The sequence below is a fragment of the Simochromis diagramma genome, unplaced genomic scaffold (assembly GCF_900408965.1).
Source record: "Simochromis diagramma unplaced genomic scaffold, fSimDia1.1 OVJJ01000343.1, whole genome shotgun sequence".
NCBI classification, from domain to species: domain Eukaryota; kingdom Metazoa; phylum Chordata; class Actinopteri; order Cichliformes; family Cichlidae; genus Simochromis; species Simochromis diagramma.
Genome location: NW_024386831.1, coordinates 11,370,720 through 11,392,087, shown reverse-complemented (window position 1 = coordinate 11,392,087; position 21,368 = coordinate 11,370,720). Strand labels below are relative to the sequence as shown.

At 39.2% G+C, this 21,368-nt stretch overlaps 2 protein-coding genes across 2 annotated transcripts in view; one reads left to right on the top strand and one right to left on the bottom strand.

Annotated features, from left to right (window-relative positions):
• The first annotated feature begins 2,056 nt into the window (after window positions 1-2,056).
• On the top strand, window positions 2,057-7,398 carry myl1 (myosin, light chain 1, alkali; skeletal, fast). The gene is made up of 6 exons (XM_040028370.1): window positions 2,057-2,278; window positions 2,904-2,931; window positions 4,594-4,737; window positions 5,788-5,961; window positions 6,062-6,139; window positions 6,858-7,398. The coding sequence occupies exons 1-6, from the start codon at window positions 2,156-2,158 to the stop codon at window positions 6,884-6,886; spliced, it is 576 nt and encodes a 191-aa protein (XP_039884304.1). The 5' UTR covers window positions 2,057-2,155; the 3' UTR covers window positions 6,887-7,398.
• Window positions 7,399-8,812: 1,414 nt separating this feature from the next.
• Window positions 8,813-21,368, bottom strand: part of map2 (microtubule-associated protein 2) — a 100,820-nt gene continuing 88,264 nt past the window's right edge. The window contains exons 18-22 of the mRNA XM_040028405.1: window positions 15,696-15,788; window positions 12,245-12,326; window positions 11,321-11,332; window positions 10,546-10,658; window positions 8,813-9,306 (exon numbers count right to left, since the gene is read on the bottom strand). Of these exons, the coding sequence (XP_039884339.1) occupies window positions 9,085-9,306; window positions 10,546-10,658; window positions 11,321-11,332; window positions 12,245-12,326; window positions 15,696-15,788 (522 nt within the window). The 3' untranslated portion in view covers window positions 8,813-9,084. The remainder of the gene's footprint in view (window positions 9,307-10,545; window positions 10,659-11,320; window positions 11,333-12,244; window positions 12,327-15,695; window positions 15,789-21,368) is intronic.

Genomic DNA, 21,368 nt, shown 5'->3' with positions numbered 1-21,368 from the left:
TAGACACCCTTTTTCTTCACGCTGCTGGAGCAAAGGACACAGAACTTATTTGTCTGGATTTTAATTTGTTACGGGAGTGAAATTGAAACATTATGTAGGTTTGAATAAGCAAAAGGAAAAAAAACTGCCCAGTAGTTTACTCACTAAAATGTTTTATAAATGTTAGAAATGACATTGCTTGGTAAATTTTTAAAGATTATCACCTCATGAACTTGCTCTGTCCATTTTTTTCTCTTTTCATAAGCTGACCTGCCATCACCTCCTAATAAAGCCCAGCTCTATCGTGCTGCTGAATCCTTTAAGGTTCTATAGTGGAGCTCAGTTTGGACTGCAGCACAGGTGCAAGGACTGGGGCAGAGTTTCTATAGGGGGAGGGAGTAAAGGGAAGTCAGACTCCAAGAAGATGAAGTGGAGTGCTGGGGGTGAGCCTAGATGACAGCTGAGGGACTGAGGCTTTCTCTGGCTTACCCTCACGGAGATGGGGTCAGTGAAAGCAAGTGGGTGGGGAGTGTGTAGGGGTTGGGGGCTGTGGGGTGAAGGAATTTATGCTGTTCCTTCGTCACTTGGCCCTGTCATGGTGTTGGGGGCAGGGCGGCACCGCTGGCACTGGTAGACAGATATAGACAAGAATTAAGGAGGTAGAATTTGCACTCTTGGCCTTGTCTGGGTTACTGGCATCAGCAGCTGAAAGCTCCACTAGGTCGCCATCTCCCTGTGCCTTTACATCACATCCTTCCTGTGGTTGTGGTGACCCCTCCTCCCCATTCACCTCCCTCAGTAGAGAATCAAACTGACCACAGCTGCTGATCTACCCAACGCACATTATCCGTGACTAGAAATAAACAATGGCTCTTTATTAGTTCTGAAAGACACTCCTTCCACCACCTGTTCATCTAAAAAATGAGATATTGACACTGACATATTAATTTGAAGTAGTCCGATCAGTTAGGGTTTTTTTTTTCTGACTACAGCCAACAGCAGACATATTTCTTACCATAAAACGTCATATGCATTTATTCTTTTTTGAGTTTTCTACACTCTTAGATACACACATATTCCAAATGTATTTGTATCAATACTCCACTGGCACCACATATAATAGGGTCATCTCAAGCTAAATATTAAAGCAAATGTGCCATGTTCTTATGATTGCACCATCGTGATATCAGTTGCACATATTCTAGATATGTTGTGTAATATTTTAAAGGAATGTTAGAAATATCGTCACCTTAAACTCACTGGAAACACGGATATCTGTGCTATATTTCAAATAAATTTCTGTGCAATGCTTGGATACACAGCTGATGGTAAAAATGAAGCCGCCCGAAGAGTCCATCAGAGATGTTGTCAAAGATCAGCTCAGCTAACATTACTAATATTGTGGTAAGCAGAGATGTGTTTAATGAAACACTGATACTGCATTTCCTAGAGGATATGACCATGGACGTCTTTTTCTTTTCAGAGAAAAAAGTCATTGACGTATTTCTGCTCTCACACTCATAATCACTCACATTAACTTCTGCTTGACAGCAGCTGATTTCATTTTCCGTCACATGTCAAATATTGCAGCTCCACGGGATCTGCTCTTTACTTTCCATCAAATTGCTTTATCTCTCCTCTACTCAGACACATTTCCATTTCTTAGGTCAGGTTTTAATGGTCTGATAGTCGCTCATTTGTGTTAATGTATCCATATCATCTATTGGATTGGCCTGAAAAACATTTCAGAATATATTACCTAGATAGTGTACGCAATGAAGCGCAAAGCTGTGCGTAAAAGTGGGGGCAGTGCGTAAAAGTAGATCCTTTAAGAAATGATCCAGCGGAAAGATCGCGTGACCTCGGGTAACCTTTCACGGCGTTTCAATGTTTTCGTTTGTGATTATAGGTATATGGCTAAACACCTTCTGGCTCGTAGCCCTATATTCCAAGTTTAGAGAGAACCCCTTCACATACACACACCCCTCCCATCCGCTATCCAATCCTTACACGGGGATAGGGTTGACGGGTGGTCAAGAGGAAAAATAGTCACATATATATACGCCCCAACGGTGATTTCTTCCTCTGTGCTCAGTCTGTGCTACAGTCTTTGTGTGTCACCCGATCCGGGAATTGTCTGTGCTTCAGGGCCAAAGTAGTTCTACTATCAGCAAAAATGGCACCCAAGAAGGACGCTAAGGCTCCCGCAAAGAAAGCCGAACCTGCGCCCGCACCTGCACCAGCGCCCGAGCCAGCCCCTGCTCCCGCAGCTCCCGCTGTCGACCTTTCCGCCATCAAGGTACAATGACCTGTGAAGGCCTAACCAGATCTACACTGGGGTGCTGGATACCGAGGAAGGAAGAACTGGGATTTATCTCTCTCTCTCTACTCATAAAGTTGCATGACAGAAGTAGACGGATGCAGTGTTTTTGCTAAATGGAGAAAGAGCTTGGTGGAGTGGCGGGGGAGGGGCAATCACCATTTATTACATTTATATGAATGTTTTGAATATCTATAAGCTTATACGCACTTGAGAGTCAGTGAGAGCAACTGCAGGTTGGCAGGACCACAATAAAAGGTGTGCAGAGTATTGGGGAGAATGAGTGGGACCATGGATAGCGCACCATGTCTTAGATCTCTTAGACCACACCCTGGGCTCTCTGGATTGGACTATCAGAGTAGGGACTAATATGTGATGGCAATGCAGAGTGCCACCAAATGTGGACATGTTAACGTAGCTAAAGATGGACCTACATATGTGGCATAATATGAAGCTAAATTTGGTTTTGATGTGATTGTTTAGGGCACAATAAATGCCTGATCACGTTGTTTGAATACAAATGTGATGTTAATTACATGGCAAGTGATAACTTTTGTCTTTCCATGTTTTTTTACTAAAATGTTGCTTTTATATTGGCTTGTAGGTGGAATTCAGCGCAGACCAGATTGAAGGTATGTAAAACTCAATTCACCTCAGTTCTATACTGTTACTTACAGTCCACAAAACTCAGCTGGCCCTCCGTCAGAGAAATCTGAAAATCTGCCTTTATCATAAAATGTGACTTGCAAATTCCATCAATTTAACAACATACAGGGAGCAAAAGAGAAATAACAGAGTACAGCAATGTAAAAAAAAAAAACTACAATAGACATCATAACAGGTCTCAGCGTATCCATGACAGTTGGACACCTCATTCATTTTTGTATTTTGAAATTCCACAAAGCCATCAAATCCGTTCTGAAGCCCATTTGTGGCTAATGAAGCTCAGAAACACTTTATGCGTACAGTCAGTCTTAGGAAGACTTTTACGGTTTCAGAAGCTTGACTGATTTGCATGCTTGAATAAGAAACCGCATATGTGGTTAAACATGTGGCTTCTTGCATGAAAAACACTGGCAACAAATGCATCAACTAACTGAACTTGTTAGTAAAAATAAATAGGACAACTGGTGTCAAGTTAAAAACACTCAGATTGCATTTTAAAAAGCATTTTGATCACATCACAGTTTGGCTGTAAAGAGCATCATTTAATAACGAAAGGGTCGCATGTCACAAATCAAGCCAGCAAATCCCTGTGACCAGATATTAACTTTAGCTTGTTTACATGCTTTTTAGAACTCTGTGTCACTAGATCAGCGATATCTCATTGTGTTCCAAGAGCCAACAGCCAAAAAAACCAAGAAAAAAAAAGAAAAGATCGGAAGATTTAAAGATTACAGATGGAAGCACAGTAAAATGATAGTGTAGTGTTTGACAGATAGAAACACCTGTGTGCTGTTGGTTGGAACCACATGACCAAACCTGAAGTCTGGCAGGCTGCTTGTTACACTGCAGTCAGCATTCCCTACTTTTACTCAGCTCGCCCACAGAGGGCCTTGCCTTTAAAAGGAGGAGCTCATATTCTCAGCTATGTTTATCAATTCCAAGGTGGTCTTTTAAAAGAGCCCATTGCCCCGCTGACTGAGAGAGAAGGAGACAGCTGAGATGGAAATAGTATGAGGGGTGATGAGATCGGCAGGAGAGACTCTATTCAGCCAGTAATACCACAACCTTTTGGGATGTCTTGCACTTGTTAGATATTTTCCTTGTCAGTTTGTAGCATAGCTGTCTCCACCTGCTGACAGGCAACAGCTAAGGCTGAAATATAAACTAGTGACTTGGTTTAAAAAAAGCATTTACACAAACTATAACTTCAATTTTTGAAGTAAGATATGTTATGTTTGCATATACATACAATCAGATGACAATGCATATCACATATATTGATGAGTAACTGTGCTAGTCTATAAAATAAACATCACAAGCTTCTTTTTATACAAACATAAATGCAAAAATATTGCAATACCTCAGGTTAGTGCTATTTTTATGCAATTAAATGTAAATGTGCCCCAAATGCAGTTCTTCTTCTTTAAATAGGTTTTTGCATTGCTGTAGTTTCTGTTTAATAAAGAAATTCTACAGTTAGAAGGAATATAACAGAAATGTCTTACCGTCCACGATAAAGACATTAGCAAACTATAATGATTATAAACTTTACCAACTTCGAGATAAAATAAAAATGGAAATTATGGATCATTAAGCTGGCAAAATCCTCTCTTGCTTCTGTTAAACAGACTACAGGGAGGCCTTCGGTCTGTTCGACAGGGTGGGTGACAACAAGGTGGCTTACAACCAGATTGCTGACATCATGCGCGCTCTGGGACAGAACCCCACCAACAAGGAGGTGACCAAACTGCTGGGAAACCCCTCTGCTGATGGTACAGTAATGACATTTAGTAACTGCTCCCTCACTTGATCACTTAAAGGTTTGCTACAGAAGATGTTAGGGAGCATGAAATGCATGACTAGATTCATTCTAATCCCAATAAAGATAAGTTAGCAATTTGCTTTTTGTATTGATGCCAGTATGACATGCTGTCGTCACTGGGCTACAACAAGGAACATTACTAACTGAGGCATAGTTCAACAGGCTAATTTGTCTAAACTGATTTTAATAATATGTGTGGTAAACATTAATGGATAGCTCTGGGTTTTTGGTAAAATATGCAAAAGAGGTGTACAGTGCTGCTGTCAAACACAAACGATGAGAGAGAAATTATCAGTAGCTGCTTTTTTGACTGGAAGCAGTCATGTTCAAAGAATTGAGAAATGATCGTCTGCTCATCAAAAGTGTCTTATATTGTGGACAGGTCTGTGCCTTTGAGGAAATGGCATAATAAATTGTTTATGCTGCCAGCTAGTGGTCAACATTGTCATATTCATTCATAAACTCTCCCAAACTGTGAAGTGTAGCACAGAGCTATGCAATACATGCTCACACTTGTCCACGTCTTGTATTTTTCAGTACAAAACGTAGCCTGATCTAAAACTTTTTTGTTTGTTTTTAATCACACACACTTTGTCTTCTAAACTAACAGAAGAACTATATTATTATAGTGGTTAACATATTTGCCTAAGATGAGAAAGATCCCTGGTTCAAGACCAGGAGGAGACACAAATCCCTGGAAGGGCATGTGGTATAAAAACCTATGCTAAATCCAATATGTGAATCTGCCATGGCAGCCCCTTTGAATAAGGGAGCAACTGAAAGAAGACAGATGATGGTGTAGGTGCAGATTTGTGCAAACTCAAGACTGCAATCAAGATCAAAATGACAAATGACCTAATAAATAAATAAACAAAGTAATAAATGTGCCTTAAAATAGGACTGCGCTGTGCTCAATCGTGAACCTGCTGAAGCTCTAGAACTCTGAGCCTCCATTTAGTGTCACCTCTAGATCCAACTTACTCTACCTCCTTTCACGCAGACATGGCCAGCAAGAGAGTAGAGTTTGAGGGTTTCCTGCCCATGCTCCAGGCCATCATCAACAGCCCAAACAAGGCAGGATTTGAAGACTATGTTGAGGGTCTGCGCGTCTTCGACAAGGAGGGCAACGGCACAGTGATGGGTGCTGAGCTGCGTATTGTCCTGTCAACACTCGGTGAGTCAGCCTAGGATGCGTTTCCTTCGATCTGTTCAGGTGCGTGCCCGAGTCGCTTTGTGTGTTGTTAATATCAGATGTCCTCTGCCTCCCCCTGCAGGAGAGAAGATGACAGAGGCTGAGATTGACGCTCTCATGGCAGGACAAGAGGATGAGAACGGCTGTGTCAACTATGAGGGTGAGCCACACAGTCCAACAACAGCTACATAAAAACATGATGATACTATTACTGCTGCTGATAGTATTCACACTGTTCATAATAATTATTAATTCTATTATTATAGATTGTTTTTATCTTATGTGAGAATTACTTTACAAGTTTTGCTTAATCTAATCTGTGAGAACTATTTGACTCCTTCTGTCTCGGAGCTTCACATCCCTGATGATGTCATTGCTTTTCTTTGATATTAATAGAAGTGTTCAATCCAGACTTTTTGGAGTTAACACACAGTATCTTAGCCTCGTGTAAGTCTCTCTTATAGTCTTAAAGAAGTGACTGTCAAACCTTTTCTAGTGTCATCTGTCCTCTAGACAAAAAAGTGTAGCTTAATAGATGAAGCTATTATAGACAGTACAAACTCTCATACTTTAAATGCTGTGAATCACAGAAAACAATATCTTAGAAACAACCACAGCAGAGATAGTTTCTTACTTTGTGATTTGCTCATAAAATGTAAACAGCAAAGAACAAAGTGCTTTTTATCAGCAAAGAAAATGTAATGAATGATGAGGGTGTTAACAGAGAAACTGCAGTGTCAGTCTTCACATTTAGTAAATTAAACATATGTTTATTTCATGGAAGTTTGAAAATGTATTTTTCTTCCAGTTCACTCAGTTTTCCCTCTCTTCCTTTGTTGTTTTTTTTTCCTGTCTCCCGCCCCGGCCTTCGCCCGCAGCCTTCGTCAAGCACATCATGTCTGTGTAAGGACCCTGCCACCGTGGTGGTGAGCATCGTACATGTGCAGACCCCATGGTGTCGCTGCATTCGCTCGCTGCTTCCTGTACCATCTGTGGAAGCAGGGGGATCAAAGGACTATGAGATATCATTTCCTGAATCCTTGTTTTATTTTTTCAACACTTTCTTTTTCCTCTTTTGTCCAAACTGGTGCTTTTTATTTTCCTCTCTTCCTCCTCCTGTCACTTGGAAAGCTATCCTGATTACTCATGAGGTGCTTCTTTCGTTATCTTCACCAAAATCCCGCAGTGTCATTGGGGTTTATATTCGTCACAGAGGAACAGTGATGGATGGGAAGGCGGAATAACGATGACCATCCCTCCCCACTTACTGCCTGTCTGGCTCTCTATCTGCCAGTAAAGTGACTCGTTTGGCCCAGGACTGGCCATCAAAATGAATTCAATCCTCTTCCAATCTAACCCTCCCTAAGTCTTAACTTATTGTATCCTCTGCCATTTCACAATAAACTTTTCACACTCCCATTTAATTTCCCTCTTTTTGACTCCGTGTGTTGTACGCTGATATTTGGACATTTATTTTAAGCCAGATGTTTTCAAAAGGAAGTGGTTTGACATTTCGAAGTTATATACGCGGTGCTTTTTCTGGTTAGCGGAAAACAAAACAAGCACGTCACTTTTTTTCCCATTTTTTGGTCGTTTTATTGTCATTAATTATTGTAACTGGTGTCATATCAACAAGAGAAAAACTGCGTACATCTACTTGACCTTTTAAATACATTTACAGTTGCTGTAGGTTGGAGTAGGAGGTGGGGAAGGGGCACACAGAGATGGGGAATGCAGAAAAAACACGGAAGCAAACAAACAGTTGCAGGTGAGGGCAGTAAGTAGTGGGCAGGAGGCGGGGCATACCACAAATGGTGTCTGAAAAAGAAACTAGATCACCCAAACACTTTTTTTTTTTTCCTAACAGACATAACAGGAGTTGACTGAGTCTTTTTAACTTTTAGGATTTTTCAAAATATTTTTGTCCAATTTATTCTCCCGCATATTGCAACAAAACATCCAGATACGGTAGCGTCCGCTGTAAAACAGCAGGGGACCTGCACCAAAAAGCACACGCACAGACAGATTTCAGAGTAGCTGCATCTTCTGCTAAATATCAGGTCGCAAATTGTAGCATCTCCTCTGTGGTTCCGGCAGTCCCGATGAGGGCAATGTCAGCCTGTAATACTGGAGAAATGTCAGTGCTGTTTATTCTTGTGAGCTGCGTCTGAACAGACTTTCCTTTTGAGGATGTTTGTCGAATGAGTGCCAGTGTTTAATACTGCTGTGATGTATGGACAGGCTTCTGCGTTGAACCGCTGAGCAGGTGCAAGTGTGTGATGCACTTTGACATGACTGAGATGCATTCTTTAGCAACACCAAATCAGCTGTCTGACATTGTCACCAAGCATTACACTGTAAACAACTATTAACTACAAAACATGAACTTGTTTAATTTTTATCCAATAAATGAGGAAATAACTTACTAAAATCCTTATTTTAAATTACAAAATAGCCTCTTTTAAGACTTGAATCCATACATGCTCGTGGTAACATGACCTAGTTGCTTGCATAAATGCAATTTTACAGATTTTCTAGCCATTTTTGTCACTTCCTTTTAAAATGTTTTCAGGACATGTAGATGGCAAAGAACCTTTATTTTATACATGTTTCTATATATATTTGATAAATATATTATATATTGGATGACAAGAATGACTTGCAGTAAGGATGCGTGTTTTGATAGGGTGTCCATGCACGTTTACTGAACAAGAGCAATACGTGCGGTGTGGTTGTCGTGGCGTTATTTCTTATTCAAAGTAGAAAAAAGGCTGTTGCTTCTTCAACACTGATCCAAGACCAGTAAAGCCAATCTTTTGTCCCCACTATTTAGAGGTTACAGCAAACTTTTCTTTGCAACATCATTCAAAACGAGGGAGATCAAAATCAATCAGAAATAGGACGTTTGGGTTTAAAATAGACAGAAAACAGAATAAATAGGACCAAAGTACAGTAGCTCCTACTTTGAGTCTCTACTTAGAACCGGTTTAGCTGAGTAGTAGCGGTGATCAGTCAGCTTTAGGGTGGCAGGAGAGGGCGGAAAAGTTTGAATGGATCAGGATGAGGACGTCTTGGGTGCAGAGCAGCGTTCCAGAGATCCAGTGTTCACAAACCCTGCTTGGCCAGAGCTGCAGTGACATCCTCCGCCAAGGTTGCTAACTGTGGGGAATCCATCATGTTGAGACTCCCGGAGGATGATAGATGGCTTTCGCGGATGCGGTGGGGAGACACTGAGCCAGAGAGACCTGGTGACTGGATGATGATCTCGGCTCCATGATCTACTCGGGCCTTGGCATTGTCCCGAAATGTCAACCTGTGGCTTTCAATCTGTTAAAGGCAGATGGTGTGATGTGAGAAGCGAATAGGGAAAAACAAATATTACTATCAGACGTCATATGAAAGATTGATTCATTTTAGAAACGGCTTTAGAACAAGTGGAAAAACTCCCATGCCTCCAGAGGATTACTGATCACTTATTAAGAGCAGTCATGTATGGACTGATGTATATACTGTACCTTTACTGCTAAAGGAATACAGCAAGTTTTTGGAAGATTGGCCTGGTGGAAACACCGTTTTGTAAGATTTAAACTTAATTGACTACAGAACTATGGAAACAAATAGTTAAGATGCACACACACAATGACGTGAGAGACTGATGGTCATACAGAAAATGATTATTTCAAGTTATTGCTACTACAGAAAAGTTTTCCAGGACTCTGCAGTCATGTGAAAAACCAAGTACAACCCATGGTTTAATATCTTCTAGAACCACCTTGAGCAGTAATAATCTTAAGTAATAATTTTCTACACGACGTACTCTTCTTTACGTTGCATCAGTTCATTGTGGTTTTCTCAGAGATTCTATTACCAATTTTCTGGTTTGCTTGTTCTTAGTTTTTCACATGACTGCAGAGTCCTGGAAAACCTTTTTTCTGGTTTGCAATGCAACAAGATAGTTGTCTAGTTGCATTGCCCAGTTTCAGCCAAGCTTTAACTATCAGACAGATGGCCTCACATAGAGTACTTATACTGAGGAGTTCACGGTCGACCGACTGAGTGCAAGGTGCCCAAGTCCTGTGGCAAAAACAAACCCAAATCATCACACCACCATGCTTGAGAATTGATATAAGGTGCTTGTGCTGATATGCTGTGCTTTGGTTTTGACTACATGGAACAGTGTATATTACAGTTAAACATCTAAATGATGTCTGATTGAAACACACGCTCTAGAAGTCTTGCAGGTTTAGATGCAACCTGAGCTTGGTTGCTATGTTCTTTGTAGAGAAAAGCTTTCTCCTGACAACCTTCCAGACAAGACGTATCTGTGCAATCCTTTTCTAATTGTACTGTCATGAACATTGAGTCTGAGATGTAGGCCTTGGGCTTTTTTTTTTTGCAATTTCTCTGACTATTGCACAGCCTGAGATTTGGGTGAATATTGAGTAAAGGGAGAGTAAAGGCTATTACTTATGAGGGCTTATATTTAAATTGATGAGTAGGACAATCTCTCAATAACTTGATGTTTTCCCTTAAATGGCTGATTAGAAGCATGGAGCTGACACTCACCGTGACGTGGCCTCCACCAGGAATGTGGTGAGCATTTTCCAGGGAACCCACCTTTGCTTGGGCTTTGTCTTTGAAGTCCAACTTCACACTCTCGATACGCACATTACCACCTCCTGTTTAAAAGCAGAAGAAGTGTAAAAACTATTAAGTGAGAAGAGCGCTATATTAATTGTAAGTATTTATTTCAATTTTGAAATTGAAACAGCATCAAGTGAAAAAAAATGCGAATACTTAGTCACCAAATATCCACCTAATATCTACTCAAGACTCACCCACCTTATTAAGAAGTTATTAAAGGTCAGATGAGAGAGTGAGGTTAAAAATTGTGCAGAGTTAAAGTATGAAACCCCAGTAGCTTCTCAATGAGAGTTTAGGAATAGACGAAAGACTGTAATAAACATGGCAGAATGAACAGCAGGTGGCGCTGCAGGACAGTCCAATACTCTCTATGGGTAAATAAAAAGGGGATTCCATATTTCTGCAGGGGGCTTTGCTGCCAAAGTACTGGTAGTGAGACTAAATGTTTCCAATTCTGTAAATTAAGCTGGAAATTCAGAAAATGATTTAAAAGGCCAATTCAGATAAATATAAGCACAAGTTCTGTGCAGTTATCCGGAAGAATAAAAAACATAAAACCACTTTTATAGCATCTAATAATTATGATTTAGATTTTAATTGTAGAGCTTTTAACATGACTGTCACAGAGCATCACACTGCCCTACAGCATCAGAGAATTTATTTTGTTGTATTAATGGAAAAGAAATTTCAAACTTACCAACAGCAACCCCTATAACCAATATGCAAGTTTTCTTTTAGTGCAAGTCCTATGGACTTAGGAATGTTAAGGGATTACTGTGAAGGCAATTTATTACTTTGCATTTCAGAAATTTGGATGAACAACCATTAAATTGAATGTAAAACCCTCTCCAGGTTTGATGTAACCCAATTTATTAACATCATATCCCACACTCTAACACTCAAGGTATAAAGACAAATTTCAGAAAATGCTGCCAGGAACCAAAACACCTCCTACATGCGGCCACCTGCGGACACATCTATCAGGCTGTCAGTTTACTGCTTGCTTCCACTGTTGTTGCAAATTTAGATACAGACTGGTCCAGGAGCTGCATCTGATTGACATGTTATTTCAGGAGTTAATAAAAAAAACTGCCAAATGAATACATACATTCAAATAGGGCAGGAAATTCTTTGTCTAACAAATACAAGAAAACCGGTCTTAGAACGTCTAATCTGTGTCCCTTGGTATTATCGTGTAATGATAAGACCAGGTGGAAGCGCACTGGGGTTTACCTGGCATTGTAAGCCAGCAGCATCAAACAGAGTTGGGTGATGAATGTTGAACTCAACACTGTTTACCTGTCTGGCTTGTCTACTATGCGCTTCCTTATGTCACTAAAAGAAAAAATGGGAGCATGCAGTTCATCTTATCTACTCACATTTTTAGCTTCACATGCAGTCATACCTTGAGGCTTTCCAGTATAACCACAGTCTGAACTCAAAAGCTCATGAAATTTAGATAAATTGCTCAAGTGTATCTAAGCAGTTCGACGGCCTCCTGGACATCCCACATATAAAATTCATATTTTAAAGTAAGGGACTGCAGCAGCAACCTTCTGGTCACAGCACACTCACTGCAGTGCAGTGTTGCCCTCTTTGTAGGGGAACTGCAAACCTTTACCTGGCCGATGATGGATGTTGTCTAGAGAGCCACACTTGGAGGTCACATGGCTCAAGTCAATCTTCTTGTTCTGTATTTGTACCTGGAAGGAACACAGTCAGGAAAAGGCAAGTTTAGAGCCCACAGTTCAAGGCAAGATCATCAGGTCCCCCCCCCTGATTTATCAAGAGGAATACATCTGATCTAGATTGTACCTGTAACCGAAGCAACCTGTTTTCAAGCTGTAAGTATGTCTTGAAAATAATTTGTCCCATTTATAAAACTGAACAGATACACATAACAGTGAGAAGTGTAAGGCAAAGAGAGGGCAGGGACACACCGAGGAGGTCTGAAGAGCAACCCGCAGAGAAATGTGTAAGGAGTGAACTGATGAGACAGCAAACATAAAGCTTTAATCACAGCACGATGAACAAGGACAGATACACCACATCCTGAGATGAATCACGCAGACACGCCTGTGGTCAGCAACCTTTGCCGTGTCGCTTATTTAGTACAAATGTCTTTTGTAACCAGTGATTTTGTGTCCCGTAATTTCAACCCTCTTTACAAGGCCCGAGACACAAAATGACAGAAAAAGTGAGATGACACATAGAAAGTCACATAAAAAAAAAACCACACCGCAAGCACACAATACTGTATGCAGCCTTTACCTACTATATACCTTGTTGTGGCCTTATTGTTTTGTGAAGCTGTGGACTGACAAAGAACACCAAGTCTCTTACACATGCAAAAGACTAGCAAAAGTATACCATATGAGTTTTAAAGAGAAGAGATTATAAGTGCTTTGTGTCAGCGTGGGTGAACATCAGGCTACTGTTTGGCACATCGCTCCTGTAGTCATGTCACTTAGGCATCTGTTAACCCCACTGTTGATGTTTTTCATTTGTATGGTATGTGTTGATTTCTTACATAACACAGTACCTTTTGCAAATGCAAATTCTTGACCTATTCATATAACTGAACATAAGTGCATCTGAAGAAAAATGCATGTATCTGGTTTGATTGCTTAATTTATCAGTTCTACTAAGAAGTGAAAACACCAATCACACACACAACATTAAAAACCATCTTTCTGAAGGTCTTTGTACAAAGCACCTTGGACCCATTGGGGCTTATGGAGCCCCTGTATGATGATGGTAGTGGGTCCTTTAGGGTTCTTTGGTGTGCTGGAGTCTCTGTGGATCAAGTTTCTTCTGTGTGCTGCAGATCATCATTAGGGATCTTGGAGCCAGGATTGTCACCTTGGACTTTTGGTCTCTTAAAGTCATTGCTGAAGAGTTTTTGTGGCCTGGTGGAGCACATTGGTCTGCTGGGAAAGGCTGCTACCACTGAAAAAGGCTAGTATGCCTTCTTATGTAGGTTATACATGTAAAAGTATCATTGATGAACACAAGGATCCAAAGTCTTTAACAGTAAGAACCTTCATTAATTGCACATTTTTCATAATAAGATTACTAAACAATTATAACACTTTTCGTAATAACACTGTGATACATGTTTTTTTTATTTAAGCAATCAGTGGGTTTAATGTTGCCGATGATTGGTGTAGATTTTACACATTAGCAGAGTAGTACGATATCCATTTTTAATTGTTTCTCAAAAGAGAACTGCAATAATTGAGTGTTTGCATGCTTAATTTGGAGAAATGACATTGTTTTCTTTATTTATATCAAATGTAATAAAGATGTTCTGACTAATAGTTAATTATGGCTTTAATTTTTTCAAACCTTTGCCTCAGTTTTCTAGTGAGTTTTTTTAAAGTCTAATTTATCAGAGGCAATACGAACTGGCTCTTTTATACACTGACGGGAGCTGATGTAATCTCCAAATATAATAATTTGCAACAGAGGGAAGAGTAAAGAGCACTTCTCATGAAATTATGCACAGTTATATGCAACAACTTTTAGTAATGTTTGATTGCAAATGTTAATCTGCAATTTAATGTCCTTACGTTCAGCAACTCAGCCAACCACCGCTCTCCACCTTCGCTCTCCTGAGCGACCTTAACTTGTGCTGGGCTTGTCCTAAAAATCTGCAGGAACTGTCAGTTGAGCGGCCTTTGCGCTATTCTTCACTTGATGTGTACTGACACTCTATTTGAGACTCTCAAAACTAAGATGCTGCAATATATGAGCAAATGTGCTACCACGTGTCTCTTTAGGTTGACGTCGGTTTTCTGCAGATAATTAAAGACGAGCGATTACAAGTAACATGTAAGAATACAGAATAATACACACAATGCCAACTCTGATTTCACTACTTTGAGGCCGCTATTGTAAAACTGGGCACAGAATAATAGCTGTTTCTTGTTACACAACAGATGAATTTAATCACTACAGTCACCTGAACAGATAATATCTGCTGTGCCAAAAGCACTGACCTTATAAATGTTCCTGGCACTACTTTTTTCAGCTGCTGTAGCAAGAATCAAATAAAAAGAGGTTTTATGGGAACAGATCATTCTGAGGGAAGTGATATAAAGTCAAGAGATAAGTTTTAACTGTCTCATTGTTATTAAGCTTGCGTAACTGTGCATTGTTAATGTGCATTATTCAAATCAGAAACTGCAGATGGAGCGCACACTATACCTGCTGCCTTCAGATGGCTGTAATCAGTCTTAATCAAGTGCTTCATGCAGCGTGCTACCTGTTGTGGATGAGAGATGCTGGCAAGAGTTTTGCTAGCAATGAGTGGGCTAATTTTGTTAAGCACTAAGTCTACTTTCTCTTCTGTGTGTTTCTGCATATGAAGAAGAAAGCCTTTATTAGCTTTATTTTCATCGTATATAAAGAAAAATTCAATAAGATTTGATGAGCTTCTCTGTCCAGTACAAAATACAATAAAGGATTAGAAAAGCATTAAGCATAAAAGTGTAACAAACATGAATATGTACAAGCAGGAAGGATCTTTTGGTACCAGAAGCTTTCTTGGTTTATTTGTTTTGTTTTTGAACTTGTAGTCCAAGCAGGCTGTGTCTGCATGCAGTTACAAAGTCAAGATGGGGATCATAAAGACATTGCATTTGGTAAAATGCAATACTGAAACCACTGGCTATCATCTGACGAAGACTTAGCTTTTTTTAACATGCCCGCATTTCGAAAAGGATATATTTTTTCTAATCTCCTGATAACTTGGCTACATCCTAATATTGGCTAGTGCCCTTAGAAGCTAAGTCAGCAGACTAGTCAAATGTCAGGTTCTGGAGGCAGACACATTCAGCCCTTGGTATCATTACTTGCAGGACACAAACCACTGGTGGAGAATAATGCAAAGATGAAGAGCAGTCTAGTAAGAGCACTGCAAATGAATGAGTGACTTAACTATAAACTGAGAAACAGTAAGGCAAAATAAAAAAAAAAACAGGAAAACACAGAGGAAACACAGCACAGCACGGCACATAAATAATACCGACAACAACACTGACACAATGGGCTTGCAGCACAAGACTCACGTTTCCACCTCCTGCCGAGTAGCCACGCCTGTCCAAGGACCCACACCTAGACTGAACATGGCTATAGTCCAGTTTAACACTGGGGATGAAAACCTGCAGGGTGGAGGTGAGGAATGAGGTGGGAAAACGCTTGGGCTCAAGTCTTTTAAACAGTTTGTATACTCCCACTGTTTAAATAGATGTCTGACTGTGTTTGGCGGTACAATTGGACTAGTAGTTTCCCTGTTGCCCAGGACAAACATCATTCAACTGATACGATCACTTTAAGCTCAGAGGAAAAGACAATTTGATCTGACTCATGGCGTGAGCTGTGACAGTCTGTGAGCCTTGGTTATGTACCAAAATGCAACAACTGATGAACCTTTAGAAGCTAAAAACACAAATTGAAAGTTCTTTGATTTGAGGCCACTACTTTAGGGATTGAGGATGATGAACATGTGAGTGTGCTGTGACGTGTGCTGACTCTCTGTAGCTGCAAGGAGAAAAAGCAGGAGTGAGATGCAGACGAAGCAGAGTTGGAACAGTACTGAAACAACAAATAAATAGCTTTCATTTTTACACGACAGCACAGCAAAAGCAATGGGGGTTTACACCAGATAAAGAAGTGACAGTGCATACACTTCTTACACATTTTGTGAATTAGAAAAGATGAGGACAACGGAGACTTTCGGGTATGTGGCCTCTGAACTGTTTTCCTTTTCCTTCACCGCTTAATGAAACACAAGGAGTGCTTTCAAATATGTGGACATCTGTTCAAAGAATATGGGAGACATTCAGTCTCGGTTCAAAACACTGCTGGAACAATCCTAATGTGCCGATGGGCTCAAGGCAACCAGAGGCAATAAAGAACATATAAAGTATATCTCATTTGTGGGGGATCAGACGTCCTTTCTTATGCTATATTGAGAATTTCTTTAATATGCAACAGACATAGACAAAGAGGAAGTGTTTTCATTCAGTTCTCAATTAGCACAAGGTTTTCTGCTGTTACTTCCCTTCAAACATCGGGTATGCACAAGTGGTCTCATTAAACAGCTCCTGTGACCTATAAATGGACATCGAACCATAATTTTACACCCACTGCCAGTAAAATGTTACACTATCAATAAATTTTTAATAGCTAAATATAACAGAGAATTTATTCCCCTTCTTTAAAAGAGGAATTATTTTTGTCTTTCTTCTTAATGCAACCTAAACACAAGGTAGCAAACTAAATGAATAATGAGAGCAGATTATTCATGCTTGTAACACCACAGAATATCCACAAGATATGCAAACCTCGTCTTGCCACAAAGCACCATCACTATAGCATAGCATGTGACCTATTATATCTCATGTGACGTAGAATTGTGGGATAAACTAAAGTGAGGAAACAAGCATTTTATGTACCCTCAGAAGGAAATAAATGGAGGAAAAAGGGGAAAAAAATAGAAGAAGAGGATAGAAAGAAAAAGAGCACTCAACTAGTGGGAGATTTCTGGGGAAGGAAAAACACATTTAATCTATTGTCGACTCACTATTATTCGTATTATTCTACATGAAATGTAGGACTAGACCTAATACACACAATAGTGCAGGATTAAATGTCAAACTAATCACAGATACATGACGGGGGTTTTTGGGGGTAAAGTGCTAAAGAAAATTAGGCTACAGTATTCATATGGATCCAACAGGACTGCATGTTCAAGTATACTTTAGCATTTTAGCTAAGGCTATGATCAACTGAGTGGATCTTTCTCTTAACCATCAGGTCATTTTTGTGCTAGACAGTCGGCTAAATATTAGAAAAAAGTCAGAAGCATGCATCCTCCTAGCTATGTTGTTGTTGGTCGTTCATAATGCCAGTAATATATAACCTATAATACAAGTGACATTTGTCACCCCTTGAACTATAGTTGAAAAGAGACAACTGTATCTAAAATTAAAAACCGAGAGCCAAACTACAGAGAAAAGGGGGGTAAAATACAAACTAGCTCACTTTGATACTATTAACCTACCCATATACTGCACAACACAACAAGAAGCAACATGTTGTACACTACCTAAAGAGATATGAATCAAAATATTTATTGGGAATTGGACTAACTAGAATTATATAAGGCATTCACCCATCCTCTTAATGAGGAAGGCAAAGCTTGAAGGGTACATACATTGGCTCCACGAGGAGAGTGCTTCAGATTATCCTTGGAGCTGCACTTTGACAGTGATGGGGTGAAGTCCTGCCTCTTGTTTAAAATATGAATCTATGGAAACATGCAGAGATATATGGACCTCTTAAATGGTAGATAGGAATGACTGTGTATTATCTTCGTATGCTTGATCGCACTGTCTAATACTCTAGGGACTACAGGATACTGATGATCAGCATACTGAAAAAGTGTCAGTGCACACATTTCTATTGTTCTGGAGCATGATTAATGCTTTAAAGAATGAGAAATCACAAGTTTGTGTTTTCTTTAACTGTTTTCTGTACCTCTTGCATTCATGTTGAAACAAATAGAGTTTTTCAATTTTCTTCTCATGAGTCATCAGTCTGCCAACCAGAGTATTTGTTTGACTTCTCTTTATGAAAAGTCTCAAGCCAACCCACATTTCTTCACATTTTCTTTCACTTTGAAGCCAGACTTTCTTGTAATGTTTAATGGTCCTGCGCAATAGTTCACCAGGCTTTCCAGAGATCTTTCATAGTTTTAATGAATAATTTCAGCATAAATAAGGCACCTCACGCAAGAGATGGACCCAGGTATTATCAACAAATAACAGACAACTTTTCAAAGAATAAATACATAAATGAACTGATAAATAAATACATGAATTAAATTGTCTCTTTAGGCTCTTTGTTACTAGCAGGCTGTCACAAAAACACATTTCAGCATGGTGTGTAGTGTGTTCTTAAAAAGTTTGAGGAAACTGCACAAGAAGAAGACTATTTGAACACATGAACAGTATCAGAAAGTCAAAATTCCACCAAAGACCTGACACATGACCCGAGAGATTCATTTGATCTTTCAGTTGATCCATCTACTGTTTACTGATTACTCATCAGAATTGGTCTCAATGAAAGGTTTGTTGCCAAGATGCCATTCATAAGGAAGAACATGATGAACACGATGAACCTATTGGTTAAAATAGTCAGTAGGTACAACAGTGAGTTTCTATAGCCATCTGTAAAACTTCTTAGAGGCTCCATCTTTGTTTGAGGCTCCATTTTTTCTTATTTCTTATTTAGCTGGTTGTCGGTTCTTGCGTATTATGAACAGAAAAGTATCTTAGCATTTTGATCCACAATGCCATAGCATCTGGAAAGCATTTGATTGGCAATGGCTTCCTTATCCAAAATGAAAACGATCCCAAACACAATGCCAATGCAATAAAAGCATAACCAAATAGAAAAACACACAATGAAACCCAATCAATCAGGGATTGGCCTCCCCAGAGTCCAGACCTCAACTTTATTGAAGCAATGTAGGATCATCTTGACAGAGATTAGAGCAAAAGGCAGCCAACATCAAAAGAGGAGCTTTGACTGTTCTTCAAGAAGCCTGGGGAACTATTCCTGAACACTACTGAAAGAAAGGTTGCCTTAGAGTTCAGGCTGTGTTGAAGAATAAAAGTGGGCATACCAAATGTTGACTTAGAATTGTACAAACTCAGTTTTTGTTTTTTATACTATATGTTTGCACACATTTCAGTAAATCATTGTACATATTTCCCAAATGAGGGGTGGCTTAAGACTTTTCCTCAGTACTGTACAATTTCAACATGATGATTACTAAAATATTAAGAAAAAAAAAGAAAAACACTGCCTTTTGATTTTTTGATGTGACTGGTTCGATCCTATGTAAAGCAGCTACGCAAACACGTTCTGCTGCTGCTCTGTGCGATGGACTTTCTTCAGCACTTTAAAATTCAATAATCAATCAAAAGACAAAAGGCAGTGGCCACGTAATAATTAATTGGCTCTAAAATAGTTTTTTGTATTGTTAATATTAATGGCTCATTTGAATTTAAATTTAATCAATCAAATTACCTTTTCAAGATATTAATGAGTAAAATTACACATAGTAAATGCTTTCTTTTTAATTATTCCACTGGGACAAAGGTTTCCAGACTTTTTATTCAAAGTGCTATAATTAAAAGTGATAAGGTATACCAGCAGGTCCTGCGTCCAGGTCACGCTGTGTACCGCAGACAGACACAGAGTAACAGAGATGAGGCGCAGCACTGACTTCCAGATCAAAGAGGCCCTGCGTTTGGCCTCTGTTGGCCCATCTGGGTCCTTCTGTTTCTATGAGGACAGTCATTAGACAGGTCAGTAGCTGAGTATAGGCTTGCTATATTGCTGTGGGCTGGGGGAGGCTCACTACAGGAGCTGCTTATAGTAACACTATTTGGATCTTTGAGGGTGCTGTGAATATTAAGGTGAGGAGTACACTTCCATCATGTCATGTGACTACTGTCTATAAATATCTGCAACAATATAAATGCTGTCACACCAGTTTGGCTTTTTAATTTTCATTAAGTTTAAAAAAGAGGTAAAATTATACGCCTATCTATAATTTTTTACTACTTCAGTGGTACAATAGTGACACTAGAGGACCATTTCAACAATGAATGTTTATAACACTGTACTGCAATAAAGGCTCCAGTTAAACAAATACTTTAATCAATCATCTGTTTCATTCAAATGTCCTAAAGTTTTCTACTTGTATTTCCATTTTTCTCTTATAATTAACACTCAATGATATTCTCAAGTTATTTGCTTTTGTTAAAAGAACCTTGGAGACATAAACAGGAGCATTAATGCAAGTGTTAAAGATCATTATATATGATAATTATTTGCCAAGCTTCTCACTATATAGCAGCCAAGGCAGGTAAGCAGGTAAGAAAATAAATGGATGGATAGATTTGTAATTGTATAATTATAAATGCTTCTATTAATATGCATCAAGGTGTCTTTTAAATCTAAACTAAAATGTGAAGATTAATACAATTTGACCAATGTGTCAGTAGGCCCGACATATAGCCCGAAATTATAAAAAGTATCACTCTTTATAACTGCTGATAAATTAACATTTTAAAAAATAGAGATGAGACAGGAGAAATATCCTTTAACAATGTTATGGGTGTTGATGGTCCACCAGTGCGCACTCTGCAACTTCAAGATCTCAGCTGATCTGATCAGAGTCGAGCTGAGCGTTGAGTAATCCATGATTTGCTGTGATAATAAAACAATGACAAATAACTACACAAAACAAATGTTTTGTGTGGCTAAAAGAAATATTAAAGAACATATTTATATTAGCTTTTTAAATCACCAAATATCAGTACTGATATCAGTCATTATATTCAGTTTCATTTATGGGCATAAACATAGACCTCTGAACCTCAACAACTTATCAAACTACCACTGAAGACGAATAACGCACTGCATTAATCTATGCTGATTCCAAAAACAAAAGACTTTGTCTGAAGACAGCATGCTCATGTGTGAAACAAACACCTGTAATCAGAAGGAACAACTACACAATAAGCAGAATAATTCCCATTAAGGATCAGATATCTGTGCAAATTCAATAGATGCATTTGATAAATAGCCGCGTCTATCTAACAGGGAGATAACCCCCTAGTCAATGTATCTGCTATCTGTGTTACAGATAAGAAATACACAAA